The sequence below is a fragment of the Haemorhous mexicanus genome, chromosome 3, assembly GCF_027477595.1.
Source record: "Haemorhous mexicanus isolate bHaeMex1 chromosome 3, bHaeMex1.pri, whole genome shotgun sequence".
Classification (NCBI taxonomy): Eukaryota; Metazoa; Chordata; class Aves; order Passeriformes; family Fringillidae; genus Haemorhous; species Haemorhous mexicanus.
Window position 1 is genome coordinate 68,655,722 of NC_082343.1, and position 18,994 is coordinate 68,674,715.

The window sequence follows — 18,994 nt, forward strand, 5'->3', positions numbered from 1 at the left end:
AGTCTCAGTTTATACAGTTTCCCTAAACCAGTGAAAGCTGATGAACCTATTTTTATGGATTTTCATCACAAAAAACTTTGAGCTCGTACCACAGGTAATTCTGAAATCTCATGACATTTAGTGGCATAGTTTCATTTCCTTCAGTTATCCAGCTACAGTAGCAGGCTACTGCAGTTACTTAGCTTATGATATTTGCATGTTTTGTTGGTTTCATTTTAAGAGGAAGAGAAATAAAATCTCCATAATTTGTTTTATTTATTTCCTGAGGACTTTCACTTACACAAGTAGGCACTAAACATTTGAAATTGACTTTCCAGAGCACAACAGTAAAAAACTTTAGAGTTTGGCTTAGTTTCATTTAAAACAGTAAAAACTGACCTTGTAAACATTTCCATAGGAGGTAGGATACATACATTTGACAATCTGTCAAATATGAGAAAGTAAACAGTTACTCTGTGGTCCTAATAAATAATGAGCAACACAGGCATTAAATAAACATTTTATATACATAAAAAAAAGATATAAGTGAAAGACTAAAATAGCATTTTTAATAAATTAGGAATAGGTGTAATAATTTCTTTACAACTTATTCTTGCATGCAAGAATCACTGTCTCTTTCTGCTCACCCTGAATTTCTGACTGAAAAGCTATAATGGTGAGAACAATCCTGAGAGATTCAAAAGCAGGACCCAATCTAAATATAGCTATTTTTTGTGTGTGGAGGGCTGATAACAATGGCTTCTTTAACACCTATATGTACTACTTTTATCTTCCACCAGCTTGGAAGGGGATTATCATCATAGCCTTAATGTCTGGGATTGGAAAGTAAGCTTAGGGCAGAGACATGTCTCTCTCAGTTAGGTTCCTCCAGCAGCTGCTCCCATGAAGACGGTGTTGATTGGTGGTAAAGATGGCACCATATCTCTGTTTGGTGGGGCATGGACCTCCAGATTTTCCTGGGAAGGGAACTGACCAGATGTTCCATACATACACTGGGACGAAGATGTGGTTTGCAAGTTTGAAGCTGTGGGGAAAAAAGGTTACCATCACTGCAAGTTTCCAATTTATTGAATTTAACAGAAATCACAATCCAGTTTCATTTGATGGAAACTCCTATCTACCAGGCACATCATCTGAAGGACAGAAATGTCTGATCTTCTGTGCAAGATTAACAGTTAAGCAGTAGGAAGATATATTCTCGTGCAGAAATAAAGTGCTCTAGTTCATATCTTCCATGCAACCCTTTTTGGAATGTGAGACCAAACTCAGCTGCTATTTGCTTAAGGCATGTACCAAAAGAAACCCTTAGGGATTGGGTATTTCTGCCTAAAATTCACTGTCAGTGGGAGCTTTGCCTAATACACAGTTATTGGAGCATGGAATGGAAGTATATACTGAGCACAGAAAGTATATACTGAGACACCCCTGACCCAGGGTTCATTTGATCTCTTTGACAGTGAGGATATCTAAGAGACCCTAGAAAAGCCAGTCTATTATTAGCTTACTTAATAATCAGAAAGTGTTTCCTAATGCACGTTTTTATGCAACTCAGTCCAATCATTCCACTGCTCCTGGACAGTGGATTATAGACCTCCTTATGGAAGTAAATTTATTAAACTCACTTTTAAGGAAAACACATCCTAAGTACCAAGCAATGTTGCATTTCATACATTGTGTATGTGAGCTACAATTAAACACTCAGCATTTGACAGGATACTAAAAAGTTCACAGCTGCTCCTCGGTTGTTGGCTGTACTTACGCATAGGGGTCCGGCAGACAATTGAAGGTGGGGACTCTGAGTAGTAGGAGCCTGTTTGTTTTCTTCTGCTGTCATCCAAGATATTCAGTGGATCATGTACATCACTGTAGGATGGCAGTGGCCGAATGCTGCTGACACTGCTGATTACAGAAACGTGTTGGTCCACCATTGTTCCAAGTCTGTGAGATTCTGAATAATTTATGCTGTTTCCATAATATCCTGATTGAAGATTAAAAAAAAAAGAAGATGAATGAAACTACTGGGTAGTGTATGAGCCTGTGATAACCTTGGAAAAACAGTACTTGTTACTGGATGAAGCCCTTCACAATAAGATTATTTATATACACACACAGCTCAGGAAAATAAGCAGCATATGTAAAGACTGACCCAAAAGAGAGGTGGTAACAAGGAAACCAAATATGGTAAGGGTTCAGTCATGCCTTCAGTTTCTTTCCTTCTTAAGTTCAGAATCAAACATAGCCTGCAGTCATTGGCCTTAAGAGACACCACTGGGAGTCCTAAGCACAGTCAGTGCTTCCTTCTGAAGCTTACGACATGGGAAAGCATACATGGAAAGACTGCAGGGTAATATGTACTCACTGCACAGACAAATCCATATGAAAGTAACATTTCCACTGTGCCTTTCCTCCAGAAGAGGGAGGTGTTTTGCTGACTATACCTCAGAAGCAGTAATTTTACATTTAAAGTATGAGAAATGAGAGGGACAAAGTCCCCAGCGATTTCTAGTGCACATTTTTATACTTCTTTCCACCCTGCAACTCGAATGATCCATTATGCTGATCCCTGAGGTAAGCTATCTTGTGTCTGCTCTGTTTCACAGCAAATGTTTTGGGGGCTTTTCAAGAGGTTGTTAAACAATAAGATCACCCTAGTTTTGCTTTCTTTGTGCAAGACATGGCGATGATAACAAAGATTAACATAGGGCAGCAGATGCATTTGAGGTCAACTGAGGATTCACCAGAGGAAAACCCTTAAGTAGCTCATTAAGCTGCTTTATAACCTCTGTGTGCTATCAGAGAAATGGAACACAAGAATGTATAAATAAAATGGGAAATATATCTTTCACAGAAAAAAAGGCAGAGAAAACGTGTTTTACTCCAGCAATGAAAGAGAAACAAAAGGAAAAAGAAAATATGTATTAATACCGTTGGAAGCATTAGCAGGATAAGCTGCTCCTGGACATGTAGACACTGAGTTGTTCAAGAAATTGAAACTCCCGCTATTCAGAAACTGCATATTGTGTGTGTCCTGAGACATGTTGGAGGGACCATAGCTGGAAGGGGATCTGGCATTGTAGGGAGACACAGCACAACTGTTGCTGAAGTAGTCTCTGGAGAACTGCTGTTCACTCAAGGCATTGAATCGGCTGGGCTCTGCTCTGTGGTCGTAAACTCCTGGAGCGGAATGGGCTTGTGTCCTGAACATAGCCTGGTAATTGGAATTGTTTCCATAGTAATTCTGATTATTCTGTGACAGAGTCTGATAAAGGGGTTCTGAGTAGGAAGAGCACTGTGAATGTGTCGATAACATGGGACCTACGCTGGGAGGTCTCACAGCCATTGGGCCCTGGTTGATAACACTTCCTCGGCTGACCATGGCTGGTGAAATGGGTGGAGTCATGAGGTGACCAGTGCTTTGAGACAGCTCCATTTGATCTGGAATAAATAAACATTAACCATGATCAGTGTCCAAACCTCAGTACTGCTGTTAGACACAAACCCTCTAATGACACGCGGATTACCATTTGAAACCTTTACAAAAGATATGCACTGCCCTCCACCTATATAATTCACAGCTTTTATTTCATGGCTTCAGGGTATAAAACTTCTCCCTTTCATTCTCCACCTTTGAGGTGCCACATTCAGAGGGAATTCCCAACAGTAACACTCCTTATGTGTTCCAGGTTTACTGCTCATTCTCTACTCACAAGAACCTCACCAAGCCAAGAGTTCTAAGAGAGTTTTACCATTTTTCCAAGAGGAACTATGACTGGCAGGGTAATTACAATTGCTGACTTCTGTAAATCACCACAGAAGGTTAGGTCATGAAATGTTCTTTACTGGAGGTCTTCCTAAATGCACATGGTCACTGTTCCTCCTACAGCATCATGAAAGACTAACAAGCAAATTAGGGAAGGAGAAACTGGAAGAGCTGATACGCACCTGTCAGCTGCATACTCTCCCCATCTCCTGTGGTGAAGGTGCTCAGACCAGAAGGTGCACTGCTGGGCTGGCCAGCTGACAAGGACACATAGGTTTGCTCTCCTAGGCACTCGTTTTTGACTGAAGTGTCACTGGGCACAGGAGCGGCTTTGTTGCGATTTGCTAGGAAGCAAGAGCTTGGTGATGCAGTGAAGGTGGCTTTGCTTGCATCTGGAAAGGCAAATAAAAACCCTTGTTGGCTCTTATATCCTCACTGCACACAAGTTCTGTTTGTATCATCTTCCCTGATCACAGATCTACATCACACAGTTTCAGCTCCTTACTGAAGCCATCATATTCAAAGTATGAATCAGATTTATTCCCTTGAAGTAAATGTCAACAATGAAGTCAAGCAAAGTGCATTAAGAGTGAATCAGAATCAACATTTCATCCTAAAGAATTAACAATGGCAGATTTAGAATACCTGAACTCTCTTTTCCTATTGATATCTAGAGAAAAGCATTTGTAATACTCAAGAGTTCTTCAGCTTTTTGCAGACTATTGATAAGGTCAGTTTTGCTGTTCTTCAGAGCAAAGATTCTGCCTTATGGTTTCAAGTACTTCACTTAAACATACATGGATAAGGCAACTGCCACACAGGCCAAGTTTTTCTTCTGGAGGCTGAATTGAAAGAAGTGCAGCACTTAATGTCAGACAAATCCTATGCATGTTTCCTATAGCAAAGTGCTGACTTAGAGTAACAACAACTAAAAAGTTAAGGATTGACTGCCAGTGTTTATGCTAATAAAAAATAATTCAGCAAGTTTCTGAAGTTTCACTAGATTTTCAATTATTAACTTGGATCAGAACTTGATTCAAATCAATCTTCATTCTTTTTACAGCAAAGGACCTGGAAGATATAATTTCAAACTGTCTAACTTTGAAGAAGCCTGGTAGAGGAAAAATGTTAAGGATACTGATTTCAAATAATTTTATTTCTTTTCCATATAGTAATACTTCAACCACATGGCAAATAGGGCTCCAAACTTGTGTTCTGACATCGAAGGGATATTTGCACTCTGGTAACATTTAATAGATTCCTGGTTCAAGTTGTAATTACATATTTAAGCTTTGGGGAAAAACTGGATTAGGAATTCCTGGCCCTTTCTGCTATTTATACCTCTTTTCAAACTTCAGTTCATGGCCCTTCACATGTACCTCTAAGTCTTTGCTGCATCCAAGATCATTTCAGTGATCCTTAGTATTGACATTCCAACAAAATTTTATTAAGTGAACTGTGGTAGGAAGGTGGGAATGAATTGCTGAGTGAATGGTCACAAACTTTTCAGGTGAATTTGACAATGTTGCACCTAACCACACCTTCAGCAGAATACAGTAAACTTGCTTCTGCTTAAGCAAATACATCAATTTCTAAACATACCGGAGTATCTGCAAAAGAAGCAAGCTCTAGTTACCTAAATTCTTCATGTATTTGTCCAGTAGATTCTGGAGTTCTTGTTCTTTGTCGTTATTGAACTGTGTCTCCATGGCAAGCAGGATGTACTCATCTAGTAACATGCGGATCAAATGAAAAGAACCTTTTGGAGCAGAAAGAGAGAGAGTAGCTGAGTTATCTTTGTGACCATCTCTCACCACTCCACAAGAAGCCAGTGAAACAAACAAATAATTGTGGACTTTAAATGACCTGGCAAGACCAACAAGGAATAGTGCCTAACTTCTAGCTCTAATCTCTCTTTGCACTGGCCCACCTAGCTCAATTGTTTACTGTCCTGTAGGCTATTTGACCACTAATTACATCAAAGAAAAATACTGATGAAAGTGAGACATGCTTTATACTTGAAGAGAGCACACAGAGGAACTAGATAAGGCTGAAGTCTGCTAGAATGCCTCTGCTCTATTTCTGTTTGCCTTGTGTTAAATAACCAGACAATAACTGGTAAAGTCTTTGACCTTATTTCAAGGATATATCACATTAAAAAAAAAGTATGTGTCCATCCAGTCATTTCAAATACCCTCTGAATTTTAGATAATAATGTACCTATGACTAAACATATGACATTACATACTAGAGTTTGTTTCACTTGCTCTGCCATCTTCTCTCTTATACAAGGTTCTTTCTGAGTGTTCCCAAAACTGTAAACATTCCTAAAGATGCATGTGTGACCCTTAATTTTTAAAAGCCACAAACTAATAAATGAATCATCTGCTGATTACAGAATTAAGCGTGTGGTGACTGCTAAATTTCTTTTGCTTTTATTAAAACATCATGCACAAGAACTTATATACAACAGTATTTTTTTACCAAACTGATCCAAGGGTAAAAAAAATAATTTAAATCTTTTGTCTCTTATACTGAGATATGCAGTCATTGCCATATTAAAACAAACAAACCTTCTAGCACTTAAATATCAAAGCAGTACCAAAAAAGCAAGTCAAAAGAAAAATACCATTTACAAAAAACCCCGTGACACAGGTTACCAGCAAAAAATATTGCTAGCATTTAGTGTGAAATATTAGTTTGAAAAATACATCAAATAACATTTGTGGCTTTGATCAAAGAATTTTTAGATAAGGATGGGTTCCTCAGCATAGGAAACAGTGGAAAGCTGGTAAGTGTTTAAAATATATGCACAAAACATGAGTGTTTTTATAAAGCTCAGGTACCAAAACTTGATGCATTGTTTAGAGTTAGGTTATGCATGACTCGAGCACCAAAAAAGCTCCATTTCAGAAGGAAGTCCTGAGCTCTCTTCTTTAAAGACCTCCCATTTTGCTTGCTTGCCTGAAAGAGAACAGTAAAATACTGTTAGGTATGCTTTCTGCCAACGGGAGAGAAGAACTGAATATCCCTGAGAGTTCAAGGACTCCTTAACTCAGGCTGATGGGGCAGAGTGAATCAAGTTGACTGATTCAAACCATCTCCCCGCTCTGTGACCTAACTTGGTAAAACAGCAGCCTCCACTCCTTCCAGTGCAGTCATAGAATGTTGTCTGTCAATGTCAGATGAAGCAAACTGCTTACTGCTTGGGCCCTGATGGGACATAAATTACTCCATATTCTAGTATTAAAGGTGCCAAGTTGTTCTGTAACTACACAGGTGAGGAAGGGAGAGAGGCAAGGAGAGAGGCAGGGAGAGAGGCAGGCAGGCAAGGAAGGAAGGAAGGAAGGAAGGAAGGAAGGAAGGTCCCACCCTCTGGCACATAAAAACAAAGAACAGGAATTAGTCTTTATACTTTAATTAAATCTGTGTAATACTGGTCAGAATTTCTCTTACAGAATGGTATGTTACCATCATGATGATCAAAGTGATGCTTTTAATACTGCTCATTCCATACAGTCACTTTGCTCTGACAGTGATTTGTTCATGTGGCAATATATGCCCTGTTACTTTCTCCAACAGCAGGCAGAAAGAAGCTGTTGTGTGAGTTTGACAGTAGCCACACTTTAGCATGAACAGAAGGCAAACAGCAGTGGAAGGATTACATGTTCTGTAAATGATTAGCTTCTGCTCAAGTTGACCTAGGTTCATATCAAAACTTGTTGGTACTTCTTCCCTTAAGTACATGAAAACAATGCTAGGAACCATACCCGTTATCTTTAATAATATGGTATCACATAGTAGATGCTGAATGGAAAATTGCTTCACCTTTTCTGCCTGACTTGCTTATCAGGAATTGTCTTCTAAATTGTGGAATGAGATTTAGACCATAATCATTCCAGTCTAAAATAAATTGAGATTACTCAGCTTCAATTGGATTTTTTTGCCTAGGGAGATTTCTGTGTATGTGAGGACTTGCTTTGGGTCTGCTGCCCTGAGTAACCCAAAGCTCCTCACTGTGCTTCTCATGTGTCAGCAATTGTTAGGAAACACAGAGTACTTTAAAAAGAAAGAAATTATTGCTGCCTCCATTGAAATTTGGGAAAACAGGCAAAGAAAGGAAAAAGGGCATGCCTATGGTTTTCCTGTAAGTGGCAGTCTCTCTTCTGCCAGCCAGTTGATGCTCACTGTACTGTCTCATCCTTTTGCACCCATTCATATCAAGATGCTACCTAAAATGATGAATAAGGTATTGTATTTTCAGATTAAAAAAGTCTGATGAGAAGACCAGTGCTCAGCTATTAGCCAACAATATGCAACACCTCATTCTACTAGTTAACAGTAATTAGAGTCACAAATTAGGTAAATACCTTTTACTTAGCTATAAGAAAAAATCCTATCTTTTGTTCTGAGCTGTAGTTTATTAATCCCTACACAACTGCATGCATATAAAATGCTTGTGATGAAAATGTGTCTTGGTAATTGGAGATGGGAAGGGGAATCCCATCAAAACCATCAATTACTGAGTTAAGCACCTTACAAAGCTACAAAACTGTATCCTCCATCCTGAAATGTAGAAATCCTTCAGGAGGCTAGCTACTTCTGAATCCACCTGTTGCAGTAACTTATACCACACACAGTACCACCTAAATGCCATGGAAGAGAAGATTGCTTCTCTAAGAAACAACTTTTGCTCACCTTACTCAGAGCAATCCCCCTGCAATTCTGCAGGCACACATAAGGTCAGAGGGTTTCTGTCGGGTACAATTTGTGAAAGTGCTGACTTTAGTGTCTTAGCTACAATACTTAGTTTGTCACACACATAAGACCACTCAGCATGATTAATTTGGACTTATATCACTAGAATCTTTGACACCAAATTACAAACTTCCCTGTCACAGTAAAGGAGATAGGAGCAGAGATGAAAATTCCTTGTGGAAAATCAGTGGGGCTGCATAAGGAGTTAGGGAAGTAGGATTTGGTCTGGAGTCAGGCAGAACATTTGAAAGGTACCTTGATAACCCTTTGCTCAACCACAGTATCCAACCATTCAATAAATGATTCCACAGTGGCATTCTTCTTTAGGAGGTCCTTCAGTTCTTGGAACACTGTAATAGAGTCATCTACCATGTAAAAAGGAGAACATATCATTGCACTCTATTCTGAACATGAGAAAAAGCCACTCACCAGCCATATGACAATATTGTAGCATGGAAAGGAAAATCAAAGAATTAGAGCAGTGAAGAAATAAGTAATTCCCCAGCAAAGCAAGCACACACACATCCATCACACACGTGCATTTTAATTACTTAAGCATTGCAATGGTACAGGTTGTAAGACACTGAAGTTTTATAAGAAAATAAAAAGCAAAATAAGATTGTTGTATTTTCCATTCCTTTGTAGATTCAATCTTGCAAACCTTTCTAGTACTACGTTTGCTAATAAAGCTTTCTCTGTAATATTACAGATTTGCAGTGTCTTACGTTTCCTTCATATTTTACAAGTTTCTCACAATAGAATATAAAGTTATTTTCCTCAATTCCCACTTTCAAAAAAGTGCCTGAAGGACCAGCTATTTCTCTTTTCTTTTTTAACCAATGTGAAAGAAGACCAAGAATAAAATAAAAAAATAAGTACACAAAATAATGGGAAAGGGGCAAGTCAAGTGAAAATGTGAATAGAATTGTGAATCATTAAAGAGAACAAGCTTTCACAATCAAAGTAATAATAGTTACAGGACACCACATTGCTTTTCCTTTCAGCTCTTGAAACTTTGATCAACTTGACTCCTATGACAAAGTTCTCTTTTTAACAGGGGAAGATGACTATATCTATTTTTCAACAATGTAAATGAAAATTAACTACCTTAAAATTTATACTTCACTCGATTTGGTGTATGAAAATAGCTGCTACACTAAATAGAAAATACATAGATTTTTAAAGCTCAACTTTCAGAAGGAAATATGATTAATTAAAAAAAGTAAACTAGTTCAAATATCCATTACATTAGGCCATAATGAAATGGAATTTCAGACAAACCTTTCAAGAACTGATCTGTTCAATATCCCCTTATAGGATAGGGCCAAGTTTCAAAAGAGGTTTGCAACTGACATGTAAACGAATTTTTCAGCAACCATTTAAAGTCATCTAGCTGGGATGACTTTCCAGCACAAGCTTCTGTTCTTGTAGGACATGCCCGGGCAACCAGTTGGTTTTCTTAACCTACTGAAGTTTATGGTGAACTAGATTAGAGAAAGCAGAATTTATGAGTGCCCTGTCTCAGTCAGTCCAAGCAGATTGGTGTGGCATGGAATGAAAAAATGTACTTTTAACTGTAAAAATATATCATCATGGACTTACATTCACTGTAAACTTCTCCATCAGAGTCTGTGCTCCCTGAAACTGCAAGGAGGGCCTGAGAACCAATACTATTCAAATCGACTTTTTCAATATCCGACACCATGGAATTCACCACGTGCTGATCAAATAGAGCTGGCCGAGCAATCTGCAAGAGAAACCAAGGTAAAATGCTGAGACCCTGTTGTGGTTTTATCCCAGCTGGTAGTTAAGCATCACACAGACACTCACTCACTCCCTACCCTGCCAAGGGACAGAGGAAAGAATTAAAAGTGTAGAAGTAAATACACTAGTTAGTTAGGTTGAAAACAGTTTGATTTTTTTTTAAGAAATAATAAAAATAACAACAACAATAATGATTTAAAAATTTAAAAGAAACACCAAAACCCAACAATTAAAACAATTTCTCACCACCAACAGACCAATGCCCAGCCAGGTCCCTGAGCAGTGGTCCCCTACCAAACTTCCCCCAGTTTTATTGTTGATTTGTGGTAAGGAATATCCCTGTGATCAGCTGGGGCCAGCTGTACCAGCTATGTCCCCTGCTAAATTTTTGTGCCCCTCCAGCTTACTTGCTTTCTTGCAACTTATTTGCTGGCAGTGTGGTGAAAGAAGCAGAAAAGACATTGGCTGTGTGTGGCAGTAACTAAAATAGCCCTGAATGATCAATAGTTTCCAGCACAAATCCAAAGTACAGACCCATACTATGATGAAAATTAACTCTATCCCAGCCAAAACCAGTACAGGCCCAAAAAACTGCTCAGAGACAAATCTTAATATGTTTAATTTCATTGTCATGGCTGGGATTATCACAGATCAGATGAGATGTTTCCCTTTCATTAGACTCCTGATGCTCTTCTAATGTGCCTTCCTATCAGATTATCTTAACAAGATCACCTATATACTGCTTTTGTATTTATGAAAGACAAAACCATGTCAAGATGAATCTCTGATGTGCCTACAGTTATTTGTGAGGACTGTGTCCTTTACAATATTTACAAACAATATGCATTGTATCCTTTTGGATAATCTACAAAACCATCAGATGGAGGTGACTCCTAATTGCAGATACCTGTATCCTGACAACATAGCTTTGGAGTCTCCAACTGTCACTCCCATTTCTTCTTTCCACTCAAAACTCAAATAAAAATAATAGAAATAGAAATAATAGAAATAGAAATAGAAATAGAAATAATAGAAATAGAAATAGAAATAGAACAACATGGAAGTAGTGAATCTTTGCTAGGCAAGAAGGATCATCCGGTATTTTTCCAATTTGGTACTACCCAAAATACACATATATTCCACTTGATTGTTTTATTGAAAATAGTTCCTGTGATGTCAGTTCATTACAACCATGCTCTTTGCTCTCTTTTCTGGTACAAAAGTTTAAAGTTCTGGTCAGATCTATTTATGGTCACTATCTAATTTCATGGTTAAAACTACAAGATTTAAGTCTTCCATGGCTGAAGGTCAAACTTGAAAAAATAATGCATCTCCTGTATAGCCAGAAAGGGACAATGACTACAACTGACACATTTTTGAATGTATAATCTTATTCTCTTTACCTGTGCTAGGTGTAGGAATGACGTCTGTCTTTTCAAGGAGGAAACAAATCTTCTTGCAATAGGCAATTTCTTATCTATCAGGCTTTCTGGTAGATTTTCCAAAGAAGAAGCAACCCACTGCTCCCAGTTTTTTGCAAAACTTCTTATATCTGCCAGTAAACTGTAAGGGAAACAAAAAGTGATTTAGAGAATCACCAGTAAAAATTGTCTGGCATTAGTTTAAATAATTGAGTTTCAATCTATGGCTAACAGACTTCTGAACATATCTGGAAATTCCTCCTGAGGTGTTACCAAAAGAAACAGGAATTGATCAATCGCTGATCTATATATTGACTACATATTGATACATACTTCTTCTGGGAAAAACTGTGGGCCAATTGAGACACTAAAATGCTATCTAATATTTTAAGGCTGTTCTGTAGCTGCCCTCAGAGCTGACACTATTTTTCCATACATAATCTACTGTTCTAAAAATGAGCATAAATACTGTGAGGATATAGAATTACTATATTATTTATTTATAATAATATAAATAAATAATATAGTATTTATCTGGAATATGCCTAAAAATCAGAATGTACAATGATTATTTTCAAATACCTACCTTTCTGGCATTTCTTGCATTGTTGCAGGGATGAGTACATCTGTAAGAACCTTCAAAAAGTTAACAGAAAATGACATCATGCTTCCACTGGCCATTCATTTATTCATTCATTCATGTCTAGATATTTATATGCCTGGATTTTTCCAATCACTATTAGACAGAAACTTATGAGACATTTATATACTTAGTGTGTATCTTCCTAGCTGTAAAATGAGAAAAAAACCCAAACAAGACATGCTATCCCCCCTGTCTTAAAGAAGGGAAACCAGCAAACGTGAGATGAATAAACACTTTGTCTTTTCTAGCATCACCGCATCTCTGTAAAGCAGACAATCAAGCATCTCCCAAGTCCTTCAGTGCTGTTGACTCTTCTTTCTACCAAACTGGACATGGCACTGCAGGCATTCAGAGTTTAGCCATAGAGTTCTCTGTAGCTAAGTGTGGTGTGGAACAGTTTTGGCAAAAACTCTTCCATCAGGCATGCCCCCTAGGGAATATTACTGTGGAGGACAAAGTTGTTTGACAATATTCCAGAAATCTCCTTTCTCTGTTAATGTAAATAGTTTGATAACAATCCAATGCAATTCCTTCTTCCTTCTGTCAGATGTCAAGAATATCTAACATGATTATAGGTAAGAAATAGTAAGAGACAAAGAAGAGGCACAATAGCAAATTTATGAACTTCTGAGAAATTCGGTCTTACTCAATCTATAATTTAATGCTCCTCTAGTATTTCTTCTTCTGTCACATTAAATCTATCATAAATAAAGTTAATATTGAATCTATTGAGACAACACATTTAGAGCAGGAAAAACCTCATAAACTCAAGGTACATTATAACCTCTACAAGTAAATGAGGCTTAATGACTGATCTCCTGGGTAGTAATTATGATTCTTAATGCTAATTACCTTTGCTTTACTATGCTAACTAAAACACTTCTTACTTTACAGCTTTTTATGCTTCTAAGAAATATATGTTTTCATCTTTTCTGGATCTTACCCCCATATTTTTGTACAGTAAAGAAAGACAGATTACAACAAGGCATCAGAGGTAAAAAGCTTCAAGTTTTTGCTTTGATTGGCTGGTGCTTACTATTAAACCAATACTTATTTCTTCTTATCAATATCTGATATGAAATCTGTTAGACAGACACTTATATGAGAATCCTTTCCTATTTCTGGATGTCTTATCAAAAAAACTTAAAGTACTTTGCATCTACTAAATAATCATCTGATCTGACTTTCCAAGTGAAAAACTCAGGAAACCTTGGTGGCATAAATAATGTTTTTTTCCCAGCACTCTATAACTTATTCCTGACCTTGCAACACTAAGGATCACTTGGTTTGAACTTTTTATGCAGTCATGCCATGAGTTAGATCACAGAACTCATTGGTACACAAGTTCTGCAAAACAAGTATTCCTTGAATGTTTTTAAACCCAGAGCAGTTTAGAGTGCAGCAGTTTTGCTGGTAGATCTAGCAAAAAGGCAACAGAAATGAAAGGCAGCTGGCAGGAGGGGCAAGAATGTCTTAACCCAGTATTGTTCCAGCTTGGTAGCATGAAACCATGGCCTGACATAACCTGTGAGCAGCAGGCCAGCATGTGGAATCACCCTACAGGTGTGCCACACACTCTCTTTTCTGGTAGAAATTGCAATAATCTTTTCAGTGAAAACAAGGCTTCAGTTTTCATCCAGGATTACCTTAGTTAGCCTTGTCGGTGAGCACATGAGCGTTTCTTTTAGCTTCATTCAAGCAAGTCTGTCAAGGTTTCACTGTTGCTGTGCTGCCTGTGTTCAGCTGAGCTGAGACTGGAGTTCAGCTCTTACAGGTGCCCATTTTATTTCTTGATTTCAGTGACTTCCTTGCCGATTTACAGCAGAAATCAGTCATGTCATCCTGTCATTCTATCTTTTTACAGATGCAGAAGCTGTACTGTGGGGGAGATTATTCATGTAGCTAAATGCTTAACTTACCTTATACAGTATTGAGTCACAGACACAGAAAATGTCAATGATGATGGGATTTTCAAGCAGAGGAAGAAGATGGTCAGGCATTCCTTGCCAAAAATGTAATAGGAAATGCTGGATCTAAAGGAATAGGAACCAGATTCATAGACATAAATCATGCTTTCTTGTTTTCCCACGCATGTGTACCAAGAGTGTGTGTTCAAACAACCTTACCTCTTCAAAGTTCCCATTGATTGCATTGTCAAGGACACACTGACAGTGTGTTTTGTACATCATAATAAGAGTATCTACCTGTTTTGGAAGAAAGAAATATTAAACAGAGTTTCTTAAATCTTTCCTTTACTGCTACAGTGATCTAAGTTTTGCTTTGTGTAGCTAGCATTTAAAAACATAATATAAACTGTATTGCAATGTATATTTAAAAATAGACAGCCTGTATATCCAGAAGTGATGAGGACATCACTCATCTATAGCTTTATCAACAGCTTTATATCATTATTATTCAAGCATTATTTAAGTCATTATTAAAGTCAAGCACTGATGCTGTGGTCAGACATGAACCTGTATACACTGTGAAAATGTGGATAATAAAGTAAGGCAATAGCTAGATTAGTCAGTCAGATAGTAAAGTAAATTCACCTTTCTGAAGCTAAGATTAATCCCAAAGAGCAGTGCAAGTTAATCATTAGGCTACTATAGGCGTCTATGAGTGTTCTGAAACATCATCTAGCTGGACAAATGAGAAAATAGCTGCCAGTCATTTGGTCAAAGTTTAATCACTGCCTCACATGAACTCAACTTAAAAAAGCAGAAGTCCCTTTCATCTCATCAGTCTACTTTATCTGAATGGAGCGTTCCCTTATTTAAGAAAAAAAAAAAGTACTAATTTTTAAAAATTGTACAAATTTTAAGACAAGAAATATGCAAACTCATTTAAGGAAGGAAAAGGGCTAGCAAAACCATTCTTATGGTCCTGAGTTACAGAAGGTTTGTTATAGTTTATCAACTTCTCCAGCAAACTACTATCAGATTTTGAATTGAGCTGGTGCCATCTTATTGCAATAGGTTCAGAATGCAGATTTCGTTGAAACCAGACCTTTCTGACTTTCAGAGCTGCTTCTTTAACCATGTTATCTTTGAAAAGCAATAGCAAAGTGCTCAAGAACATTTTAAAGAATTGTTTTTGAAAGGAGTTGATGGAAGTATAAAGGTTGTGTAAGCTCTCTCCAGAAATATTAAATGTGGGAATTATCCATCTATTTTAGTGCAGACTGCTGTATTTATGGGCTCTCCAGACATTTGAGTTGCAAGCAACTCCTTAAGAGTTTAATGCAGGAGTCAAACTTCACGTATGGGCTGTCTTCAACAAAGTACCTAAATATCTTAGTTTCAATAACCTTTGGTCAGATAAGCTGAAGGAGGGAAAAGGCAGTGTGAAAAGAAAACAGGAAATTAGAAAATAAGAAAAGAGAAAAGAGCAGCAAGAAAGGAAAATGCAGGATACACAGAAATTCATCTTTCCCACAGTCTCCTCCTAACTCAGTAAGTCTGCCCCCAGACTGTCATGCACAATGCTGCTGAGCCAATGAAGAGAGAATAAATTGCCAGTTTTTCTCCATTTTTGGAGCAGAAAAAATCTGTTTGTTTATACTGCTGTGCTGGGTCTCCAGGGAACCTCAAACATTTGTCAGATTTAAATTTAATGAGAATGCTGTCTATATGAGAAATGTCACTTTACTGATAGAGACTATAGCAGCAGGTGGTGCACAGTGCTAAGTATACCAGTTCTTGGGCTTTCTTTATGAATGGTAAGATTTCCAGCCAAGATGGCTCCTTTTGTTTAGCTTCTCCCTACAGGAATTCTAGGCTTCACTACTTTCTCAGAACAAGCTTAGGAGGAGGGGCTCTAAAAACAACGTGTCTCAAACCAGTCATCACTCTCACTGGCACTGAAGACTAAATTGAAAAGTTCTAAATGTCTGTCAAAGGATTTCTAGCACAATGTAGCAGCTTGTAAGGGGACAAGAAACAACACAGATGTAACACACAGTAAGAGAGTCAAAGACATAAAACATGAGAGGTATTTCCAACTGAAGAGTTATCCTTAGGGTAAGTAATACCAAGTATCGATTTAAGTAATTTTAAAAAAACCCAAACATGTTCAGATTTTCAGCTGCTTTTCAAATAATTTATGAAAGACAGTAAAATTCATCTATTTGTTGTGAATTATTTTTGTTCTAATCAGAACAAAATTTACCTTAAATCCAAAGGCTTTGTAAAGAATACAACTCTCAGTTATTTGTTTGTTTTGCTCTCCCCGTCTTACATACCATCAGTTTGTAAAATACTGGGTCAGTTAATAGGTAAATAATTCAACCACCTTTCCATTGGAAAGCCAGTTAATCGGTGTTAGTAAAGGTTTGCCCCCTCTATAAATCAGTCACCTCTGTTTGATTATGGACATTTCTGGCTCTTTCATGTCAATACCTCAAAGGCTAAGATATGAAGAAACATTCTGAGGCAAATTTTTGATCTCTTAGACAGAGGAGAAGGAGCTCACTTTTTACCTTGTCTTTAGAAATGCACCCTTGAAGCAAAAGGTGTTGAGCACTTGGAAACTCTGGGAGGAGTGTTCCAGTTTTGGAGCTCAGAGAATATTTACGAGTAAAACCACCCTGAAAAGGAAGGGGAAAAGCAGGAACATTGAAATAGCTAATACTGTTACATCTGAAACCAAAAATTCAAGCTAAACTTGTATATTACTTCATGAGTCTCTCAAGGTTCCACAATACTTGCCTTCAGATAGATCTTCAAAACTATTGATGCTTATCCAGATCTGGACCCCAGCTCAGGAAGGTAATTAAATATGTGTCTATATCTAAACTCCACAGAACACTCTTGAGGTCTCAAATGCTATGATTAAGGTGAAACCCTCATCCTCAAGAGAAAAAATACAATCTGTGTCACAGTTCTGCCCTTAACTGGCTGAACTGTAGTTATTCTCATGGGACTGCATTCATTTGGCTTAAACCCTTCATTCTATTTTAGCCTAACCAGTCCTTATGTAAAGTCAGTGTGCAGAGCCACAAGCTGGCCTTCTGCATATTCCTGCGGAAAATCTTATTACTTCTGTGCAGACTCCTTCTGTACTAATGCATGAAATTTATGATCTTGCATAAGGCATTTGAATGGAACTGAAGTGACCTTTTCCTGCCCCTTTACCTACAGGTAGATTTCACTGAAGTGGGAATGGTAGGTATATAGTGCAACATATAGTGTAAAAGTGTGCAAATGTGCATTTCTGTAAATGTTGACTTATAAACTGGAGGTCAGTTTCAAGTGAAATTCTCTCAAATACTAAATTCAGAAAACCATACCTGTAATTGACTCATGCCACATAAATGTAGCCCTATTTTGAAAGGGTGATATGTCTGACAAAACACACAGCAAAAAACCAAAAGCATACATCATGCAAACTAATTTTGCCTGTGCTATCTACTCTCCAAATACATATAAAGCCCTAAGTAAAAGAAATTGTAGAAATTTAGAAACATTAGTACTTCTTCATGTCAATACTTCTATAGTGTTATAATTGCCTATCAGGCAATAAGGAGGGTATTTTTTTAACAGGAGTAATTCTAATGATTTTATTATGCAATTACCCATGAAATATATTAAAAGCCCTGATTAAAAGGGATTTGTTCATTTAAAAAAAAGGCAGAGATTGTGGTGGGAGGTTTGAGAAGATAATTGGCAATGTTTTTACCTTGCTAATGGACTTATATGACTGTGCCTCAGTTCTAGGCTTAATATTTTAACCTGCTGCCACTTGCCCTTTCAATTTAATGCCATCTGTTTCTAATGGCCATTTAACATTAAGATAATGACAGTAATATTATCTGCCTAATTAACCATGTAGACTCTAATGGTGCACTAACTGGTTTAGATAAAAGAATTTGCTGATATCTCCCCCTACAGAGAGAATACTAGAAAATGTGATAAAACATACCAGAAGTAAACAGTGTCCCTGGCACTCAATAAGTGCTCATTCAAATCCCATTTACTCAGTATATTTAGACAATCAGTGCTTTAACATCTTTTCAATGTCTTTAAGTTCCCACTGAGAATCACACCTTATGCAATTGTTGTAAATCTTTTTGGAATACCTAATTGCATGTACTTTCAAGCATGGAAAAGGACAAATCTATCACCTGTTCACACTAATGAAAATATAATGCCAAAATTTCAGTACACTAAGATTATTATAATTCAGTTTTGACCATTAAATACTTTTTTTCTCTTAAGACCTGCCTGAATAGTTTCAGACAATACTGAGCTAGACAATCAAGAACTCACAATGATTTGCCCTTTCTCATTTATTTCCACCAACTTATCTATGAACATTTTTTTCTGGGAGAACAGAGGAATTTTGAGTCAGAAACAAGACAGATTTGTGGGATTGTCAATTCCAAGGCAGACTGTGAATGCAACATCAGAGATGGAAGAAAATATGCATCCATTTATGCCAAACGAACCTGATATCTTCCATCCCAAAACTCTGGACAAATGAATGCTTCAGTAGTGTTCATGAATATGTTGGAGATATCCCATGACATAGCACTATCTTTTTTTGATAAGATAGCCATTTTATCTGAACAGGGAAAATCCAACAGATCTAATCTATCTGAACCTCACTAAAATACTTTACATAGGTTCACCATGGGAAATGATCAGT

The 18,994-nt window shown here is 37.4% G+C and overlaps 1 protein-coding gene across 1 annotated transcript in view; it reads right to left on the reverse strand.

Moving 5' to 3' along the window:
* Positions 1-236: 236 nt before the first annotated feature.
* RFX6 (regulatory factor X6) overlaps positions 237-18,994 on the reverse strand; it is a 33,110-nt gene continuing 14,352 nt past the window's right edge. The window contains exons 7-19 of the mRNA XM_059842239.1: positions 16,827-16,934; positions 14,473-14,550; positions 14,266-14,379; positions 12,290-12,339; positions 11,686-11,845; positions 10,121-10,265; positions 8,774-8,883; positions 6,607-6,724; positions 5,397-5,519; positions 3,943-4,152; positions 2,926-3,435; positions 1,760-1,978; positions 237-1,024 (exon numbers count right to left, since the gene is read on the reverse strand). Coding sequence (XP_059698222.1) covers positions 858-1,024; positions 1,760-1,978; positions 2,926-3,435; positions 3,943-4,152; positions 5,397-5,519; positions 6,607-6,724; positions 8,774-8,883; positions 10,121-10,265; positions 11,686-11,845; positions 12,290-12,339; positions 14,266-14,379; positions 14,473-14,550; positions 16,827-16,934 — 2,112 coding nt within the window. The 3' untranslated portion in view covers positions 237-857. The remainder of the gene's footprint in view (positions 1,025-1,759; positions 1,979-2,925; positions 3,436-3,942; positions 4,153-5,396; positions 5,520-6,606; positions 6,725-8,773; positions 8,884-10,120; positions 10,266-11,685; positions 11,846-12,289; positions 12,340-14,265; positions 14,380-14,472; positions 14,551-16,826; positions 16,935-18,994) is intronic.